Below are 24,046 nucleotides of genomic sequence, written 5' to 3'. Positions count from 1 at the left end.
CACGCGTTACAGCGTTGAGAGTCGCGATTGATAGCAGCCACCATATTGTGTTAGTTATACGTAACCCATTGTGCCTCAGTCATATCAAAATAAATAGGGACGGGGTCCCCTTTAAATCATGTCTGCGGCTTCCGTCACTTACCAAAGAAACAGTAGATAATCCCAAAAAGGCAACACATAGCGCAGACGACCGAGGGGACAACCTGGTACCTCCGCTCTATCTCCTGCTCACAGGGGGGAGGCCAGTCCTGCCCCGGTTCGGGGGCAAACTGCTTAAAGTGAAAGGCTTGCATAGTGGTGGCCATGTCTTCAATAAGGGGGGGAGGGGGGACCCTGAAAGTCCTGGCAGCCGACCTCAGTTTCTTCTCCGCATTAAGTAGAAGGTTCCATGGAATATCTTGTTACCAGTCCTGGAGAGAGAGAAGAAAGACAGCAGGGTAAGGGTTAACCAGCTCCCGTAGCGGCGCGGCGTACAATGGGAGCAGTCAGGATGAGCCGTACATTAGACGTTGGTTTCCAGGAACTGGAGGCTGCAGATGTGTGGGGACTGTATAGAAGCTCAATAATTCTAGAACTATAGGGCGGAAGGATAAGTGATGGCGTCCGTATTGATGTCAACGGAACTGTATAAATCTGCATAAGAAGCTTCATTACCTTTGTATTTATTATCTAGTGACATCATCCTCACAACCAAAGCTGTTCTCAAGATTCTGACGGTTGCCCTCGGAAACAGACTACAGCACATGTACGTTCTGTAGTCAGGTGTAGAAAATCTAAAGCTTTTGTAGGTACAGTACAAGCCCAACTACAACCCCCAGCATGACCAGATTACAACCCAAGCATGACCAGATTACAACCCCCAGCATGACCAGATTACAACCCCCAGCATGACCAGATTACAACCCCCAGCATGACCAGATTACAACCCAAGCATGACCAGATTACAACCCCCAGCATGACCAGATTACAACCCCCATCATGACCAGATTACTACCCCAGCATGACCAGATTACAACCCCCATCATGACCGGATTACAACCCCCATCATGACCGGATTACAACCCCCATCATGACCGGATTACAACCCCCATCATGACCGGATTACAACCCCCATCGTGACCGGATTACAACCCCCATCATGACCAGATTACAACCCCCATCATGACCAGATTACAACCCCCATCATGACCAGATTACAACCCCCATCATGACCAGATTACAACCCCCAGCATGACCAGATTACAACACCCAGCATGACCAGATTACAACACCCAGCATGACCAGATTACAACACCCAGCATGACCAGATTACAACCCCCAGCATGACCAGATTACAACCCCCATCATGATCAGATTACAACCCCAGCATGACCAGATTACAACTCCCAGCATGACCAGATTACAACCCCAGCCTGACCAGATTACAACCCCAGCCTGACCAGATTACAACCCCCATCATGACCAGATTACAACCCCCATCATGACCAGATTACAACCCCCAGCATGACCAGATTACAACCCCCATCATGACCAGATTACAACCCCCATCATGACCGGATTACAACCCCCAGCAACACCAGATTTCAACCCCCAGCATGACCAGATTACAACCCCCATCATGACCAGATTACAACCCCCATCATGACCGGATTACAACCCCCATCATGACCGGATTACAACCCCCATCATGACCAGATTACAACCCTCAGCATGACCAGATTACAACCCTCAGCATGACCAGATTGCAATCCCCAGCATGACCAGATTGCAACCCCCAGTATGACCAGATTACAACCCCCAGCATGACCAGATTACAACCCCCATCATGACCAGATTACAATCCCCATCATGACCAGATTACAACCCCCATCATGACCAGATTACAACCCCCAGCATGACCAGATTACAACCCCCATCATGACCAGATTACAACCCCCATCATGACCAGATTACAACCCCCATCATGACCAGATTACAATCCCCATCATGACCAGATTACAACCCCCATCATGACCAGATTACAACCCTCAGCATGACCAGATTACAACCCTCAGCATGACCAGATTACAATCCCCAGTATGACCAGATTACAACCCCCAGCATGACCAGATTACAACCCTCATCATGACCATATTACAACCCCCAGCATGACCAGATTACAACCCTCATCATGACCATATTACAACCCCCAGCAGGACTAGATTACAACCCCCATCATGACCAGATTACAACCCCCAGCATGACCAGATTACAACCCCCATCATGACCAGATTACAACCCCCAGCATGACCAGATTACAACCCTCATCATGATCAGATTACAACCCCAGCATGACCAGATTACAACTCCCAGCATGACCAGATTACAACCCCCATTATGACCAGATTACAACCTCCATCATGACCGGATTACAACCCCCAGCATGACCAGATTACAACCCCCATCATGACCAGATTAAAACCCCCATCATGACCGGATTACAACCCCCAGCAACACCAGATTACAACCCCCATCATGACCAGATTACAACCCCCATCATGACCAGATTACAACCCCCATCATGACCAGATTACAACCCCCATCATGACCGGATTACAACCCCCAGCAACACCAGATTACAACACCAGATTACAACTGTGGCTCTCCAAGACTACAACTTCCATCATGCCCTGACAGCCTTCTGGAAAGCAAAGAGTTGAAGACTGTTCCTTTAGATCAAGGTGCTTAAAGGGGTACTCCGGCGCTAATACATCTTATCCCCTATCCAAAGGATAGGGGACAAGATGCCTGATCGCGGGGGTCCTGCCGCTGGGGACCCCCGTGATCTTTCACGCAGCACTCCGTTACCATCAGCCCCCAGAGCATGTTCACTCCGGGTCTGATGACTGGCGATCACGGTCCCGGAGTATTGTGACGTCACGGCTCCGCCCCTGTGTGACATCACGCTCCACCCCCTCAATGCAAGCCTATGGGAGGGGGCGTGACAGCTAACACGCCCCCTCCCATAGGCTTGCATTGAGGGGGCGGAGCCGGGACATCACAATGGCATGATGGGAGTTATTGTTTCTCAATAGCTGTAGAGTTTCTGGTTGGGGAACATTGTCTATGGGGTCTGCTGATAAAACTCTAATGTATACAAGAAAGCTTAAAGGGGTACTCCGGTGGGGAAAAAAAATGTTTTCAAATCAACTGGTGCAAGTAAGTTAAACAGATTTGTAAATTACTTCTATTTAATCATTTAAATCCTTCCAGTACTTATCAGCTGCTGTATGCTCCAGAGGAAGTTGTGTAGTTCTCTCCAGTCTGACCACAGTGCTCTCTGCTGACACCTCTGTCCGTGTCAGGAACTGTCCAGAGCAGGAGAGGTCTGCTATGGGGATTTGCTCCTGCTCTGGACAGTTCCTGAAATGGACAGAGGTGTCAGCAGAGAACACTTGTTTTCCACTGGAGTTCATCTTTAAAGGGGATGTCTACTGAAAGCTTGGGGATGTCAGGGAATGATGGGACTTGTAGGTTTGCGACAGCTGGAGAGTTGCATGATGGGGAATACTTCTTTGCTATTACAAAACATTTAATTTGCAGCACCTGCATTCCTGCTGTATTCATTCCCTGTCTGATCCTCTGTCTGTGGTATTGTTCCTACTGTAAACACACCTCATTCAACCCTAAATGTCCCAATATAGATAGATATGTATCTGTGTATATGACAGGGGGATGGTGATGAAGGATGGAGGGGCCGGTCAGAGGTGATGACATCACTAAGGGGGTGGGGAGCTCAGAGACAAGATCCAGCCTCATCTCCTGAGACAGCAGAGGATAATGTGTTGTCTCGAGAGAGAGGGAGTAGTCGGGGAGCTGCTACAACTACATCAAACTGGCAATGAGAGGACTACAGAACTTCCTGTCAGGAGAGAGGGAGGAGCCAGGAACTGCTGAGACAACACCACACTGACAATAAGAGGACTACACAACTTCCTGTCAGGAAAGAGGATTTGTTTGAGAGAGTATGCAAACATAGCAGAGCTGAGTATGTCATTTGGCGCTTATACAAGCAGGTTGGATATCTATGGCCAAGGCAAACAGATAAACAACACATACAACTCTGCTACATTGGACAATATATCACACCTCATGCATTCCCCTCTGTATTTCAGCTGGGTCTAAGTCAGTGTTTTCCAACCAGCGTGCCTCCAGCTGTTGCAAAACTACAACCCCAGCATGCCCGGACAGCCGAAGGCTGTCCGGGCATGCTGGGAGTTGTAGTTTTGCAACAGCTGGAGGTCCGCTGGTTGGAAAACACTAGTCGTACTGACTCCAACTAGACTCCACATCCACATATGCCCATTCTCATGCCTGGCACAGACTGCTTTACCCACAATCTGTACATCTCTCCTTCTCCGCCATAAGGATTACACTTTAAATCCTCCCAGAAAGCCCCTTGTGTGGGGCAGAGCTGTGAACTGCCCTGGCACAGAGAGGAGCCCGGCTCCAGAGCACATGTGATGGTATATAGGGTGGGTCATGATATGTGTATATACATCACACAGGACACAGAGCCCAGCTGAAGAAGACAATACCCCGCCTGTATCTTCTCAGACCCTCACCCATTATGTGACCCCAGGCTCATCACCCGCTGGGCGACCCCAAGCTCATCATCCATTGTGTCTCTCCTTCCCCATCACCCACCGTCTGCGGGACATCATCCATCACACAGCAACAATATGCACTGTAAAGATAAATGGATATGGGATAGATCCATAGATAGATATGAGATAGAAAGATAGAGATAGATATGAGATAGATAGGAGATAGGTAGATATGAGATAGATAGATAGATAGATATGATATAGATAGATATGAGATAGATATGAGATAGATAGATAGATAGAGAGAGAGAGATAGATATGATATGAGACAGATAAATAGATAGATAGATAGATATGAGATAGATAAATAGATAGATAGATATGAGATAGATAGATATGAGATAGATAGGTAGATAAATATGAGATAGATAGATAGATAGATAGATATGAGATAGATAGATATGAGATAGGTATGAGATAGATAGATAGATATGAGATAGATAGATAGATAGATAGAGAGAGAGAGAGATAGAGAGATAGATATGATATGAGACAGATAGATAGATAGAGATAGACATGATATGAGATAGATAGATATGAGATAGATAGATAGATATGAGATAGATATGAGATAGATAGATATGAGATAGATAGATAGATAGAGAGAGAGAGAGAGAGAGAGAGAGAGATAGATATGATATTGTTACGCCGAGCGCTCCGGGTCCCCGCTCCTCCCCGGAGCGCTCGCTTCACTCTCTCCGCTGCAGCGCTCCGGTCACGTCCTCTGACCCGGGGCGCTGCGATCCCGCTGCCAGCCGGGATGCGATTCGCGATGCGGGTAGCGCCCGCTCGCGATGCGCACCCCGGCTCCCCTACCTGACTCGCTCCCCGTCTGTTCTGTCCCGGCGCGCGCGGCCCCGCTCCCTAGGGCGCGCGCGCGCCGGGTCTCTGCGATTTAAAGGGCCACTGCGCCGCTGATTGGCGCAGTGGTTCCAATTAGGGTAATCACCTGTGCACTTCCCTATATTACCTCACTTCCCTTGCACTCCCTTGCCGGATCTTGTTGCCTTAGTGCCAGTGAAAGCGTTCCTTGTGTGTTCCTTGCCTGTGTTTCCAGACCTTCTGCCGTTGCCCCTGACTACGATCCTTGCTGCCTGCCCCGACCTTCTGCTACGTCCGACCTTGCTTCTGCCTACTCCCTTGTACCGCGCCTATCTTCAGCAGCCAGAGAGGTGAGCCGTTGCTAGTGGATACGACCTGGTCACTACCGCCGCAGCAAGACCATCCCGCTTTGCGGCGGGCTCTGGTGAAAACCAGTAGTGGCTTAGAACCGGTCCACTAGCACGGTCCACGCCAATCCCTCTCTGGCACAGAGGATCCACTACCTGCCAGCCGGCATCGTGACAGTAGATCCGGCCATGGATCCCGCTGAAGTTCCTCTGCCAGTTGTCGCTGACCTCACCACGGTGGTCGCCCAGCAGTCACAACAGATAGCGCAACAAGGCCAACAGCTGTCTCAACTGACCGTTATGCTACAACAGTTACTACCACAGCTTCAGCAGTCATCTCCTCCGCCAGCTCCTGCACCTCCTCCGCAGCGAGTGGCCGCTCCTGGGATACGCTTATCCTTGCCGGATAAATTTGATGGGGACTCTAAGTTTTGCCGTGGCTTTCTTTCCCAATGTTCCCTGCATCTGGAGATGATGTCGGACCTGTTTCCCACTGAAAGGTCTAAGGTGGCTTTCGTAGTCAGTCTTCTGTCCGGAAAAGCCCTGTCATGGGCCACACCGCTCTGGGACCGCAATGACCCCGTCACTGCCTCTGTACACTCCTTCTTCTCGGAAATCCGAAGTGTCTTTGAGGAACCTGCCCGAGCCTCTTCTGCTGAGACTGCCCTGTTGAACCTGGTCCAGGGTAATTCTTCCGTTGGCGAGTATGCCGTACAATTCCGTACACTTGCTTCAGAATTGTCCTGGAATAATGAGGCCCTCTGCGCGACCTTCAAAAAAGGCCTATCCAGCAACATTAAAGATGTTCTGGCCGCACGAGAAATCCCTGCTAATCTACATGAACTCATTCACCTAGCCACTCGCATTGACATGCGTTTTTCTGAAAGGCGCCAGGAACTCCGCCAAGATATGGACTCTGTTCGCACGAGGCGTTTCGTCTCCTCGGCTCCTCTCTCCTCTGGTCCCCTGCAATCTGTTCCTGTGCCTCCCGCCGTGGAGGCTATGCAGGTCGACCGGTCTCGCCTGACACCTCAAGAGAGGACACGACGCCGTATGGAGAACCTCTGCCTGTACTGTGCTAGTACCGAACACTTCCTGAGGGATTGTCCTATCCGTCCTCCCCGCCTGGAAAGACGTACGCTGACTCCGCACAAAGGTGAGACAGTCCTTGATGTCTACTCTGCTTCTCCACGTCTTACTGTGCCTGTGCGGATGTCTGCCTCTGCCTTCTCCTTCCCTGCTGTGGCCTTCTTGGACTCTGGATCTGCAGGAAATTTTATTTTGGCCTCTCTCGTCAACAAGTTCAACATTCCGGTGACCAGTCTCGCCAGACCCCTCTACATCAATTGTGTAAATAATGAAAGATTGGACTGTACCATACGTTTCCGCACGGAGCCCCTTCTTATGAGCATCGGATCTCATCATGAGAGGATTGAACTTTTGGTCCTCCCCAATTGCACCTCGGAAATTCTCCTTGGACTTCCCTGGCTTCAACTTCATTCCCCTACCCTGGATTGGTCCACTGGGGAGATCAAGAGTTGGGGGTCCTCTTGTTCCAAGAACTGTCTAAACCGGTTCCCAGTAACCCTTCCCGTAACTCTGTGGTTCCTCCAGTAACCGGTCTCCCTAAGGCCTATATGGACTTCGCGGATGTTTTCTGCAAAAAACAAGCTGAGACACTACCTCCTCACAGGCCTTATGATTGCCCTATCGACCTCCTCCCGGGCACTACTCCACCCCGGGGCAGAATTTATCCTCTCTCTGCCCCAGAGACTCTTGCCATGTCCGAATACGTCCAGGAGAATCTAAAGAAGGGCTTTATCCGTAAATCCTCCTCTCCTGCCGGAGCCGGATTTTTCTTTGTGTCCAAAAAAGATGGCTCCCTACGTCCTTGCATTGACTACCGCGGTCTTAATAAAATCACGGTTAAGAACCGCTACCCCTTACCCCTCATCTCTGAACTCTTTGATCGCCTCCAAGGTGCCCACATCTTCACTAAATTGGACTTAAGAGGCGCCTATAACCTCATCCGCATCAGAGAGGGGGACGAGTGGAAAACGGCATTTAACACCAGAGATGGACACTTTGAGTATCTGGTCATGCCCTTTGGACTGTGCAACGCCCCTGCCGTCTTCCAAGACTTTGTCAATGAAATTTTTCGTGATCTGTTATACTCCTGTGTTGTTGTATATCTGGACGATATCCTAATTTTTTCTGCCAATCTAGAAGAACACCGCCAGCATGTCCGTATGGTTCTTCAGAGACTTCGTGACAACCAACTCTATGCCAAAATTGAGAAATGTCTGTTTGAATGCCAATCTCTTCCTTTTCTAGGATATTTGGTCTCTGGCCAGGGACTACAGATGGATCCAGACAAACTCTCTGCCGTCTTAGATTGGCCACGCCCCTCCGGACTCCGTGCTATCCAACGCTTTTTGGGGTTCGCCAATTATTACAGGCAATTTATTCCACATTTTTCTACCATTGTGGCTCCTATCGTGGCTTTAACCAAAAAAAGTGCTGATCCCAAGTCCTGGCCTCCTCAAGCAGAAGACGCCTTTAAACGACTCAAGTCTGCCTTTTCTTCGGCTCCCGTCCTCTCCAGACCTGACCCTTCCAAACCCTTCCTATTGGAGGTTGATGCCTCCTCAGTGGGAGCTGGAGCTGTTCTTCTACAAAAAAATTCTTCCGGGCATGCTGTCACTTGTGGTTTTTTCTCTAGGACCTTCTCTCCAGCGGAGAGGAACTACTCCATCGGGGATCGAGAGCTTCTAGCCATTAAACTAGCACTTGAGGAATGGAGGCATCTGCTGGAGGGATCAAGTTCTCCTGTTATTATCTACACCGACCACAAGAACCTCTCCTACCTCCAGTCTGCCCAACGGCTGAATCCTCGCCAGGCCCGGTGGTCTCTGTTCTTTGCCCGATTTAATTTTGAGATTCACTTTCGTCCTGCCGATAAGAACATTAGGGCCGATGCTCTCTCTCGTTCCTCGGATGCCTCAGAAGTTGATCTCCCTCCGCAACACATCATTCCACCTGACTGCCTGATCTCCACTTCTCCTGCCTCCATCAGGCAGACTCCTCCAGGGAAGACCTTTGTTTCTCCACGCCAACGCCTCGGAATCCTCAAATGGGGTCACTCCTCCCATCTCGCAGGTCATGCGGGCATCAAGAAATCTGTGCAACTCATCTCCCGCTTCTATTGGTGGCCGACTCTGGAGACGGATGTTGGGGACTTTGTGCGAGCCTGCACTACCTGTGCCCGGGATAAGACTCCTCGCCAGAAGCCCGCTGGTTTTCTTCATCCTCTGCCTGTCCCCGAACAGCCTTGGTCTCTGATTGGTATGGATTTTATTACTGATTTACCCCCTTCCCGTGGCAACACTGTTATTTGGGTGGTCGTTGATCGATTCTCCAAAATGGCACATTTCATCCCTCTTCCTGGTCTTCCTTCTGCGCCTCAGTTGGCTAAACAATTTTTTGTACACATTTTTCGTCTTCACGGGTTGCCTACGCAGATTGTCTCGGATAGAGGTGTCCAATTCGTGTCTAAATTCTGGAGGGCTCTCTGTAAACAACTCAAGATTAAATTAAATTTTTCCTCTGCATATCATCCCCAGTCCAATGGACAAGTAGAAAGAATTAACCAGATCTTGGGTGATTATTTGCGACATTTTGTTTCCTCCCGCCAGGATGACTGGGCAGATCTCCTTCCATGGGCCGAATTCTCGTATAACTTCAGGGTCTCTGAATCTTCCTCCAAATCCCCATTTTTCGTGGTGTACGGCCGTCACCCTCTTCCCCCCCTCCCTACCCCCTTGCCCTCTGGTCTGCCCGCTGTGGATGAAATTTCTCGTGACCTTTCCATTATATGGAGAGAGACCCAAAATTCTCTCTTACAGGCTTCTTCACGCATGAAGAGGTTCGCGGATAAGAAAAGAAGAGCTCCCCCCGTTTTTTCCCCTGGAGACAAGGTATGGCTCTCCGCTAAATATGTCCGCTTCCGTGTCCCTAGCTACAAGTTGGGACCACGCTATCTTGGTCCTTTCAAAATTTTGTGTCAAATTAATCCTGTCTCTTATAAACTTCTTCTTCCTCCTTCTCTTCGTATCCCTAATGCCTTTCACGTCTCTCTTCTCAAACCACTCATCCTCAACCGTTTTTCTCCCAAATCTGTTCCTCCCACTCCTGTTTCCGGCTCCTCGGACGTCTTCTCGGTCAAGGAAATTTTGGCTGCCAAAAAGGTCAGAGGGAAAAATTTTTTTTTAGTAGACTGGGAGGGTTGTGGTCCTGAAGAGAGATCCTGGGAACCTGAGGACAACATCCTTGACAAAAGTCTGCTCCTCAGGTTCTCAGGCTCCAAGAAGAGGGGGAGACCCAAGGGGGGGGGTACTGTTACGCCGAGCGCTCCGGGTCCCCGCTCCTCCCCGGAGCGCTCGCTTCACTCTCTCCGCTGCAGCGCTCCGGTCACGTCCTCTGACCCGGGGCGCTGCGATCCCGCTGCCAGCCGGGATGCGATTCGCGATGCGGGTAGCGCCCGCTCGCGATGCGCACCCCGGCTCCCCTACCTGACTCGCTCCCCGTCTGTTCTGTCCCGGCGCGCGCGGCCCCGCTCCCTAGGGCGCGCGCGCGCCGGGTCTCTGCGATTTAAAGGGCCACTGCGCCGCTGATTGGCGCAGTGGTTCCAATTAGGGTAATCACCTGTGCACTTCCCTATATTACCTCACTTCCCTTGCACTCCCTTGCCGGATCTTGTTGCCTTAGTGCCAGTGAAAGCGTTCCTTGTGTGTTCCTTGCCTGTGTTTCCAGACCTTCTGCCGTTGCCCCTGACTACGATCCTTGCTGCCTGCCCCGACCTTCTGCTACGTCCGACCTTGCTTCTGCCTACTCCCTTGTACCGCGCCTATCTTCAGCAGCCAGAGAGGTGAGCCGTTGCTAGTGGATACGACCTGGTCACTACCGCCGCAGCAAGACCATCCCGCTTTGCGGCGGGCTCTGGTGAAAACCAGTAGTGGCTTAGAACCGGTCCACTAGCACGGTCCACGCCAATCCCTCTCTGGCACAGAGGATCCACTACCTGCCAGCCGGCATCGTGACAGATATGAGACAGATAGATAGATAGATAGAGACAGATATGATATGAGATAGATAGGAGATAGATAGATATGAGATAGATAAATAGATAGATATGAGATACATAGATATGAGATAGATAAATATGAGATAGATAGATAGATAGATAGATATGAGATAGATAGATATGAGATAGGTATGAGATAGATAGATAGATATGAGATAGATAGATAGAGAGATAGATATGATATGAGACAGATAGATAGATAGAGATAGATATGATATGAGATAGATAGATATGAGATAGATAGATATGAGAAAGATAGATATGAGATAGATAGATATGAGATAAATAGATATGAGATAGATAGATATGAGATAGATAGATAGATAGATAGATATGAGATAGATAGAGAGAGAGAGATAGATATGATATGAGATAGATAGATATGAGATAGATAGAAATGAGATAGATATGAGATAGATAGATAGATAGATAGATAGATATGAGATAGATAGAGAGAGAGAGATAGATATGATATGAGACAGATAGATAGATAGATATGAGATAGATAGATAGATAGATATGAGATAGATAGATATGAGATAGATAGATAGATATGAGATAGATAGATATGAGATAGATATGAGATAGATAGATAGATAGAGAGAGAGAGATAGATATGATATGAAATAGATAGATAGATAGATATGAGATAGATAGATATGAGATAGATAGATATGAGATAGATAGATATGAGATAGATAGATATGAGATAGAGATAGATAGATAGATATGAGATAGATAGATATGAGATAGATAGATAGATAGATAGAAATTGGAAATATCCGCAGCACACTGAGTAGTAAAATTCAAACAAGTTTTATTCCATCACAGTGGGGGTGTCCAGAACAACGTTTCAACCAGCTCCCTGGTCTTTTTCAAGCTCAGTATACAATGTGCACAACACACAATTTATAGGGGTACTAATCAAGTACCAAGATAAGTGTCAATCAAAACATAACATCAAATACAGTATAGAAAAGAATCACTCACAAAATTATGATCAAATACATCATACAAAAATAGTGAAAATATGCAAATCAATCCATCATTATTTCAAAAGTGTACATAAATACTGTGCTATGTGTACCAATACCTTAATAGGTATCTGATTATATAAATCAGACACCTGTGTAAAAATTAAAAACAAAGCAGTTGCTAGGGGAAGCTCACTCACCCGGACAAACTCTGGCTTGTAAACAAAGAGACTGCGCGTGCGCGGCGGCCCAAGTCGCCGTGCATGGCGCAACATTAGAAGTAACTTCCTGTTGTTGTCTATGGGCGGGTTCAGAGCACGTCCACCCGACAACATCCGCTTACATGGGCGTAATCAGAGCGCGTTCGTTAGCATGGCAACGTGTCACTGGTCCCCAGCGCATGCGCAACAGACACCAACCTCCGAGACCAAGTCCCGAAAGAAGGCATCAGCCACGCAGGCGCAAACGGTCCAGTCTATCACATGTATGAACAGATATGGGAACTTAATAGCCTTAATAAAATAACAAAATCCCTCATAGAGAATAGCACGAAAATAGAAAATTCGAAAAATAGAAAAAAAAGGAAAAAGTATGTATAGTATATAAAAAAATAAAGGAAGTAAAATAAATAAAATAAAAAATAAAAAATACACAAATACACAAATAAAAGATAAATAATAAAAAGTAAAGATAATAATAAAAAATAAAAAAATAATGATTAATAATAAAATAAACCAATGTGCAAACTGATAAATGGCATATTCAATAGTCCGAGGGTGTCATAGATACATTAAGAGTGGTGATACCACTGCCTGGCAAAACCTGGGTTCGATATTGGCGCATGCCAAACAGCACATTGTGACGGATGGCATACACCATTGGGTTCGCGTCCCATCTCAGCCAATTCCTTGGTTGATGATATGGACGCAACACCTCTATATCTCCCAGTGGACCCTCCAGTCACATTATTATTACCAAAACAAGTAAAACCCTTCTAAGGACTGATAGCCCCCAGTACTTCATAAAGAGTTATGGGAATAGAAATAAAATAAATAATTATAAAATATGAAATAAAAATCTTAAAAATAAAAAAAGAAAAAAAGTAAAAAATAAAATGTAAAAAATAATAAATTGAAAAAACAAATAAATAAAGGAAAAAAAAAGAGAGAAAATTGTAAAATTAAAAACAAATAAAAAACATGAAAAATAGAAAAGGTGAGTAATACTTTAGGCTCCCCCAAATCACACTGTCCAACACGTAAATAGCTGCCCATGCTTAAATTGCGATCACAGATTACTCCATGATATAATTAAATAAAGGTTTATTGAATACAGAAAAAAGAAAATATATAAACATCTTCTTCAATTCTTGAAATAGTCCGGTGAGTTGAGCATATCCTCCCAATCGCATACTGCAAAAGGAGCAAGTAATAAAATTCATTAATAAATCATTAAAGATATCTCAAACAATGTGTATACTGAGTATACAGATGCAGATAATACAAGGGCAGAGGGAGAAGACCCGTGACAAGACCACCTACCTACCCACAACCCTTGATGACACTTTAAATTCAACATTAAGGCCACCTGGCTTGAGTGTGCCCAATGTGAAGATCCATTTTAACTCTCTTCTTTTAAGTAATCCCTGTCTGTCACCACCTCTTGTCAGAGGGGGGACATGGTCGATGACCATAAATCTTAGGTCACCCTCAACATGCCCCGCCTCCGAGAAGTGTTTTGGCACAGGTAAATCATCCTTATGTTTTCTGATGGTATATCTATGTTGATTTAGTCGCGTTTTCATGTCCCATGTGGTCTCACCCACGTATAGGAGACCACATGGGCACCACAGTACATAAATCACATAAGAGGAATTGCAGTTTAGGTAAAAATTAATGGGGTACTCGGTTCCTAAATTGGGATGTACAAATTTATCACCTTTTTGCATGTATTTGCAGTTAATGCAGTTTCTGCACGGAAAGCAACCCTTTTTCTCTGAAATGAAAAAAGTTTGTCTCTGTCCTTTCTTCTGTGATACGTCTGCATGTACCAGTTTGTCTCTCAGACTCGTGGCTCTTCTGTATGACATTAACGGAGGTTGCAAAAATTCTGGAATGTGTCCTAAACCTGAAAAGAGATGCCAATGTTTTCGTAATATTTTGCCTATTTCAGGGGAAGAGTCATTATATGTGCTGACAAAGGCTAGTCTTGTCGTCTGACTTCTGTCAGTCCGTTGAGAGCTGTCCGTCATCACCCTAGCCCGCTGTCTCTGTATCAGCTGCATTGGATAACCTCTACTCCTAAAATTGTCAGTCATTCGGTCTAGTGCTTTGTCCAGCTTGTCTGAAGTATCCGTGATCCTCCTTGCCCTCAGCATCTGACTAAAGGGCAAGGAGTTCACCATCGGTCGGGGATGGCAACTATCGTACCTTAAAAGAGTGTTCCGGTCTGTGTCTTTAACGAACAAATCAGTGGTCAGGCGATCTCCTTCCAGTGTAACAAGTACATCAAGGAAACTGATAGAACTAGTTGAATGAGTCAGGGTAAACTGTATGTCTCTTGTTCTACCATTGAGGTAGGCCTGAAAAGATAGAAGCTCATTAACATCTCCCGTCCAAACCAGAAAAATATCATCTATGTATCGCCACCACTCCAGGATAAACCTGGAGTGGTGGGATACATAGACGTGTTGTTCCTCAAAAAAACTCATAAAAATATTTGCATACGTCGGGGCCACATTACTGCCCATTGCAGTACCCCGACGTTGCAAATAAAAAGTACCGTCAAAAAGAAAGTAGTTGTTCTCTAACACCAGTAGTAGCAATGTAATCACAAAATCAATCTTTTCTCCTGTGTATTTAGCCCTTTGCAAACAGTCGCTGACAGCCTCTGCACCCCCATCATGTTGGATGGAGGTGTAGAGGCTGACCACATCAAATGACGCTATTATAGCACCATTCGGTACAGTCAATCCTGAAATCCTTTGCAAAAAATCGCTAGTATTCCTTATGTATGACCGTGCATTGACTGCAAATGGTCGTAATAATTTATCAAGAAACATGGATATCCGTGAAGTAATAGAATTCCTCCCGGACACGATAGGTCGTCCGGGAGGATTCCTCAGATCCTTATGCACTTTAGGTAACAGGTATAATTGCGGGGTTACCGGGAAAAGTACCTCCAAAAATTTACCCAGGTCTTCATCAATAAGATTACTGGACAAACCATATTCAATAACACTTTTGATCTTTTTTTCAATACTTATTTTGGGATCTCTAGGGAGACACTCATAAACAGTACTATCCTGTAACTGTCTCATGGCTTCACTGGCATATTGATCACGGTCCATGACCACGACCGCACCGCCCTTGTCAGCGGGCTTAATGATGCGATCGTGGTCATGAACAAGATCAGCCAGGGAGTCCATCTCACCCCTAGTCATGTTGGGATATCTCAATTGAGGAATAACATAAAAAAATTGAGATATCCCAACATGACTAGGGGTGAGATGGACTCCCTGGCTGATCTTGTTCATGACCACGATCGCATCATTAAGCCCGCTGACAAGGGCGGTGCGGTCGTGGTCATGGACCGTGATCAATATGTCCGTGAAGCCATGAGACAGTTACAGGATAGTACTGTTTATGAGTGTCTCCCTAGAGATCCCAAAATAAGTATTGAAAAAAAGATCAAAAGTGTTATTGAATATGGTTTGTCCAGTAATCTTATTGATGAAGACCTGGGTAAATTTTTGGAGGTACTTTTCCCGGTAACCCCGCAATTATACCTGTTACCTAAAGTGCATAAGGATCTGAGGAATCCTCCCGGACGACCTATCGTGTCCGGGAGGAATTCTATTACTTCACGGATATCCATGTTTCTTGATAAATTATTACGACCATTTGCAGTCAATGCACGGTCATACATAAGGGATACTAGCGATTTTTTACAAAGGATTTCAGGATTGACTGTACCGAATGGTGCTATAATAGCGTCATTTGATGTGGTCAGCCTCTACACCTCCATCCAACATGATGGGGGTGTAGAGGCTGTCAGCGACTGTTTGCAAAGGGCTAAATACACAGGAAAAAAGATTGATTTTGTGATTACATTGCTACTACTGGTGTTAGAGAACAACTACTTTCTTTTTGACGGTACTTTTTATTTGCAACGTCGGGGTACTGCAATGGGCAGTAATGTGGCCCCGACGTATGCAAATATTTTTATGAGTTTTTTTGAGGAACAACACGTCTATGTATCCCACCACTCCAGGTTTATCCTGGAGTGGTGGCGATACATAGATGATATTTTTCTGGTTTGGACGGGAGATGTTAATGAGCTTCTATCTTTTCAGGCCTACCTCAATGGTAGAACAAGAGACATACAGTTTACCCTGACTCATTCAACTAGTTCTATCAGTTTCCTTGATGTACTTGTTACACTGGAAGGAAATCGCCTGACCACTGATTTGTTCGTTAAAGACACAGACCGGAACACTCTTTTAAGGTACGATAGTTGCCATCCTAGACCGATGGTGAACTCCTTGCCCTTTAGTCAGATGCTGAGGGCAAGGAGGATCACGGATACTTCAGACAAGCTGGACAAAGCACTAGACCGAATGACTGACAATTTTAGGAGTAGTGGTTATCCAATGCAGCCGATACAGAGACAGCGGGCTAGGGTGATGACGGACAGCTCTCAACGGACTGACAGAAGTCAGACGACAAGACTAGCCTTTGTCAGCACATATAACGACTCTTCCCCTGAAATAGGCAAAATATTACGAAAACATTGGCATCTCTTTTCAGGTTTAGGACACATTCCCGAATTTTTGCAACCTCCGTTAATGTCATACAGAAGAGCCACGAGTCTGAGAGACAAACTGGTACATGCAGACGTATCACAGAAGAAAGGACAGAGACAAACTTTTTTCATTTCAGAGAAAAAGGGTTGCTTTCCGTGCAGAAACTGCATTAACTGCAAATACATGCAAAAAGGTGATAAATTTGTACATCCCAATTTAGGAACCGAGTACCCCATTAATTTTTACCTAAACTGCAATTCCTCTTATGTGATTTATGTACTGTGGTGCCCATGTGGTCTCCTATACGTGGGTAAGACCACATGGGACATGAAAACGCGACTAAATCAACATAGATATACCATCAGAAAACATAAGGATGATTTACCTGTGCCAAAACACTTCTCGTAGGCGGGGCATGTTGAGGGTGACCTGAGATTTATGGTCATCGACCATGTCCCCCCTCTGACAAGAGGTGGTGACAGACAGGGATTACTTAAAAGAAGAGAGTTAAAATGGATCTTCACATTGGGCACACTCAAGCCAGGTGGCCTTAATGTTGAATTTAAAGTGTCATCAAGGGTTGTGGGTAGGTAGGTGGTCTTGTCACGGGTCTTCTCCCTCTGCCCTTGTATTATCTGCATCTGTATACTCAGTATACACATTGTTTGAGATATCTTTAATGATTTATTAATGAATTTTATTTCTTGCTCCTTTTGCAGTATGCGATTGGGAGGATATGCTCAACTCACCGGACTATTTCAAGAATTGAAGAAGATGTTTATATATTTTCTTTTTTCTGTATTCAATAAACCTTTATTTAATTATATCATGGAATAGTCTGTGATCGCAATTTAAGCATGGGCAGCTATTTACGTGTTGGACAGTGTGATTTGGGGGAGCCTAAAGTATTACTCACCTTTTCTATTTTTCATGTTTTTTATTTGTTTTAAATTTTACAATTTTCTCTCTTTTTTTTCCTTTATTTATTTGTTTTTTCAATTTATTATTTTTTACATTTTATTTTTTACTTTTTTTCTTTTTTCTTTTAATTTTTTAAGATTTTTATTTCATATTTTATAATTATTTATTTTATTTCTATTCCCATAACTCTTTATGAAGTACTGGGGGCTATCAGTCCTTAGAAGGGTTTTACTTGTTTTGGTCCATTGCTATTGGACCTTGAGTGTGTGGGTACCTGGGCATAATGTGACTGGAGGGTCCACTGGGAGATATAGAGGTGTTGCGTCCATATCATCAACCAAGGAATTGGCTGAGATGGGACGCGAACCCAATGGTGTATGCCATCCGTCACAATGTGCTGTTTGGCATGCGCCAATATCGAACCCAGGTTTTGCCAGGCAGTGGTATCACCACTCTTAATGTATCTATGACACCCTCGGACTATTGAATATGCCATTTATCAGTTTGCACATTGGTTTATTTTATTATTAATCATTATTTTTTTTTTTTTATTATTATTATCTTTACTTTTTATTATTTATCTTTTATTTGTGTATTTTTAATTTTTAATTTTATTTATTTTACTTCCTTTATTTTTTTATATACTATACATACTTTTTCCTTTTTTTTCTATTTTTCGAATTTTCTATTTTCGTGCTATTCTCTATGAGGGATTTTGTTATTTTATTAAGGCTATTAAGTTCCCATATCTGTTCATACATGTGATAGACTGGACCGTTTGCGCCTGCGTGGCTGATGCCTTCTTTCGGGACTTGGTCTCGGAGGTTGGTGTCCGTTGCGCATGCGCTGGGGACCAGTGACACGTTGCCATGCTAACGAACGCGCTCTGATTACGCCCATGTAAGCGGATGTTGTCGGGTGGACGTGCTCTGAACCCGCCCATAGACAACAACAGGAAGTTACTTCTAATGTTGCGCCATGCACGGCGACTTGGGCCGCCGCGCACGCGCAGTCTCTTTGTTTACAAGCCAGAGTTTGTCCGGGTGAGTGAGCTTCCCCTAGCAACTGCTTTGTTTTTAATTTTTACACAGGTGTCTGATTTATATAATCAGATACCTATTAAGGTATTGGTGCACATAGCACAGTATTTATGTACACTTTTGAAATAATGATGGATTGATTTGCATATTTTCACTAATTTTGTATGATGTATTTGATCATAATTTTGTGAGTGATTCTTTTCTATACTGTATTTGATGTTATGTTTTGATTGACACTTATCTTGGTACTTGATTAGTACCCCTATAAATTGTGTGTTGTGCACATTGTATACTGAGCTTGAAAAAGACCAGGGAGCTGGTTGAAACGTTGTTCTGGACACCCCCACTGTGATGGAATAAAACTTGTTTGAATTTTACTACTCAGTGTGCTGCGGATATTTCCAATTTCTGCTTATACATGGATCCCTGACCCGGGTCTGGATTCTGCGTGCACCGAATTTTTTTTTTTTTTTGGGTGCTGCTCTCCTTCTACTATATAGATAGATAGATAGATATGAGATAGATATGAGATATATATATATGAGATAGATAGATAGGATAGAGATAGATAAATAGATATGAGATAGATAGATATGAGATAGATAGATAGATATGAGATAGATATGAGATAGATATGAGATAGATATGAGATAGATAGATATGAGATAGATAGATATGAGATAGATAGATATGAGATAGATAGATATGAGATAGATAGATATGAGAGAGATAGATATGAGAGAGATAGATATGAGATAGATAGATATGAGATAGATAGATATGGGATAGATAGATATGAGATAGATAGATAGATATGAGATAGATAGATATGAGACAGATAGATATGAGATAGATAGATAGATAGATAGATATGAGATAGATAGATATGAGATAGATAGATATGAGAAAGATAGATATGAGATAGATAGGATAGAAATATTGCACATATACTTTGCATAAACAAATACACATTGGGGGAGATTTATCAAAACCTGCGCAGAGGAAGAGTTGCCCATAGCAATCAATCAGATCGCTTCTTTCATTTTTAACAAGGCCTCTGCAAAATGAAAGTAGCGATCTGATTGGTTGCTATGGGCAACTGGGCAACTCTTCCTCTGCACAGGTTTTGATAAATCTCCCCCATTGAAACCTCTCACTTTACATACACAAAACAGTAAATATTGAATCCATGCAAAGCCATAATCTGCGCCGTCATATACCGTACATACAGATCATGTGACTACAACTTACTGTACAACATAATGTCATTTAATTAATATAGAATGTTACATGTATACAGCTCTGTAGATATATAGTGTTACATGTATACAGCTCTGTAGATATATAGTGTTACATGTATACAGCTCTGTAGATATATAGTGTTACATGTATACAGCTCTGTAGATATATAGTGTTACATGTATACAGCTCTGTAGATATATAGTGTTACATGTATACAGCTCTGTAGATATACCGTGTTACATGTATACAGCTCTGTAGATATATAGTGTTACATGTATACAGCTCTGTAGATATATAGTGTTACATGTATACAGCTCTGTAGATATATAGTGTTACATGTATACAGCTCTGTAGATATATAGTGTTACATGTATACAGCTCTGTAGATATATAGTGTTATATGTATACAGCTCTGTAGATATATAGTGTTACATGTATACAGCTCTGTAGATATATAGTGTTACATGTATACAGCTCTGTAGATATATAATGTTACATGTATACAGCTCTGTAGATATATAGTGTTACATGTATACAGCTCTGTAGATATATATAGTGTTACATGTATACAGCTCTGTAGATATATAGTGTTACATGTATACAGCTCTGTAGATATATAGTGTTACATGTATACAGCTCTGTAGATATATATAGTGTTACATGTATACAGCTCTGTAGATATATAGTGTTACATGTATACAGCTCTGTAGATATATAGTGTTACATGTATACAGCTCTGTAGATATATAATGTTACATGTATACAGCTCTGTAGATATATAGTGTTACATGTATACAGCTCTGTAGATATATAATGTTACATGTATACAGCTCTGTAGATATATAGTGTTACATGTATACAGCTCTGTAGATATATAGTGTTACATGTATACAGCTCTGTAGATATATAGTGTTACATGTATACAGCTCTGTAGATATATAGTGTTACATGTATACAGCTCTGTAGATATATAGTGTTACATGTATACAGCTCTGTAGATATATAGTGTTACATGTATACAGCTCTGTAGATATATATAGTGTTACATGTATACAGTTCTGTAGATATATAGTGTTACATGTATACAGCTCTGTAGATATATATAGTGTTACATGTATACAGCTCTGTAGATATATATTGTTACATGTATACAGCTCTGTAGATATATAGTGTTACATGTATACAGCTCTGTAGATATATAGTGTTACATGTATACAGCTCTGTAGATATATATAGTGTTACATGTATACAGCTCTGTAGATATATAGTGTTACATGTATACAGCTCTGTAGATATAAAGTGTTACATGTATACAGCTCTGTAGATATATAGTGTTACATGTATACAGCTCTGTAGATATATAGTGTTACATGTATACAGCTCTGTAGATATATAGTGTTACATGTATACAGCTCTGTAGATATATAGTGTTACATGTATACAGCTCTGTAGATATATAGTGTTACATGTATACAGCTCTGTAGATATAAAGTGTTACATGTATACAGCTCTGTAGATATATATAGTGTTACATGTATACAGCTCTGTAGATATATAGTGTTACATGTATACAGCTCTGTAGATATATATAGTGTTACATGTATACAGCTCTGTAGATATATAGTGTTACATGTATACAGCTCTGTAGATATATAGTGTTACATGTATACAGCTCTGTAGATATATATAGTGTTACATGTATACAGCTCTGTAGATATATAGTGTTACATGTATACAGCTCTGTAGATATATATAGTGTTACATGTATACAGCTCTGTAGATATATAGTGTTACATGTATACAGCTCTGTAGATATATATAGTGTTACATGTATACAGCTCTGTAGATATAAAGTGTTACATGTATACAGCTCTGTAGATATATAGTGTTACATGTATACAGCATTGGATGTATATACAGAGCTGTATACAGGTAACACTATATATCTACAGAGCTGTATACATGTAACACTATATATCTACAGAGCTGTATACATGTAACACTATATATCTACAGAGCTGTATACATGTAACACTATATATCTACAGAGCTGTATACATGTAACACTATATATCTACAGAGCTGTATACATGTAACACTATATATATCTACAGAGCTGTATACATGTAACAATATATATCTACAGAGCTGTATACATGTAACACTATATATATCTACAGAGCTGTATACATGTAACACTATATATCTACAGAGCTGTATACATGTAACACTATATATCTACAGAGCTGTATACATGTAACACTATATATATCTACAGAGCTGTATACATGTAACACTATATACATCTACAGAGCTGTATACATGTAACACTATATATATCTACAGAGCTGTATACATGTAACACTATATATCTACAGAACTGTATACATGTAACACTATATATATCTACAGAGCTGTATACATGTAACACTATATATCTACAGAGCTGTATACATGTAACAATATATATCTACAGAGCTGTATACATGTAACACTATATATCTACAGAGCTGTATACATGTAACACTATATATCTACAGAGCTGTATACATGTAACACTATATATATCTACAGAGCTGTATACATGTAACACTATATATCTACAGAGCTGTATACATGTAACACTATATATCTACAGAGCTGTATACATGTAACACTATATATCTACAGAGCTGTATACATGTAACACTATATATCTACAGAGCTGTATACATGTAACACTATATATCTACAGAGCTGTATACATGTAACACTATATATCTACAGAGCTGTATACATGTAACACTATATATCTACAGAGCTGTATACATGTAACACTATATATCTACAGAGCTGTATACATGTAACACTATATATCTACAGAGCTGTATACATGTAACACTATATATCTACAGAGCTGTATACATGTAACACTATATATATCTACAGAGCTGTATACATGTAACACTATATATCTACAGAGCTGTATACATGTAACACTATATATCTACAGAGCTGTATACATGTAACACTATATATATCTACAGAGCTGTATACATGTAACACTATATATCTACAGAGCTGTATACATGTAACACTATATATCTACAGAGCTGTATACATGTAACACTATATATCTACAGAGCTGTATACATGTAACACTATATATATCTACAGAGCTGTATACATGTAACACTATATATCTACAGAGCTGTATACATGTAACACTATATATCTACAGAGCTGTATACATGTAACACTATATATCTACAGAGCTGTATACATGTAACACTATATATCTACAGAGCTGTATACATGTAACACTATATATCTACAGAGCTGTATACATGTAACACTATATATCTACAGAGCTGTATACATGTAACACTATATATCTACAGAGCTGTATACATGTAACACTATATATCTACAGAGCTGTATACATGTAACACTATATATATCTACAGAGCTGTATACATGTAACACTATATATCTACAGAGCTGTATACATGTAACACTATATATCTACAGAGCTGTATACATGTAACACTATATATCTACAGAGCTGTATACATGTAACACTATATATCTACAGAGCTGTATACATGTAACACTATATATCTACAGAGCTGTATACATGTAACACTATATATCTACAGAGCTGTATACATGTAACACTATATATATCTACAGAGCTGTATACATGTAACACTATATATCTACAGAGCTGTATACATGTAACACTATATATCTACAGAGCTGTATACATGTAACACTTATATATCTACAGAGCTGTATACATGTAACACTATATATATCTACAGAGCTGTATACATGTAACACTATATATCTACAGAGCTGTATACATGTAACACTATATATCTACAGAGCTGTATACATGTAACACTATATATCTACAGAGCTGTATACATGTAACACTATATATATCTACAGAGCTGTATACATGTAACACTATATATCTACAGAGCTGTATACATGTAACACTATATATCTACAGAGCTGTATACATGTAACACTATATATCTACAGAGCTGTATACATGTAACACTATCTATCTACAGAGCTGTATACATGTAACACTATATATATCTACAGAGCTGTATACAT

General features: G+C 42.4%; 1 protein-coding gene across 2 annotated transcripts in view; it reads right to left on the bottom strand.

Moving 5' to 3' along the window:
* Positions 1-24,046, bottom strand: part of TMEM198 (transmembrane protein 198) — a 92,672-nt gene that overhangs the window by 58,630 nt on the left and 9,996 nt on the right. Inside the window, exons 2-3 of one of the 2 annotated variants that reach the window (XM_056535878.1) lie at positions 4,605-4,726; positions 143-410 (exon numbers count right to left, since the gene is read on the bottom strand). In XM_056535878.1, coding sequence (XP_056391853.1) covers positions 143-305 — 163 coding nt within the window. In that variant the 5' untranslated portion in view covers positions 306-410; positions 4,605-4,726. The remainder of the gene's footprint in view (positions 1-142; positions 411-4,604; positions 4,727-24,046) is intronic. The other variant, XM_056535877.1, reaches the window with a different exon arrangement.

Source organism: Hyla sarda, chromosome 8 (genome assembly GCF_029499605.1).
Source record: "Hyla sarda isolate aHylSar1 chromosome 8, aHylSar1.hap1, whole genome shotgun sequence".
NCBI lineage: Eukaryota > Metazoa > Chordata > Amphibia > Anura > Hylidae > Hyla > Hyla sarda.
The sequence above is the reverse complement of the archived record's forward strand: the minus strand, read 5'-3'. Positions and strand labels throughout refer to the sequence as shown.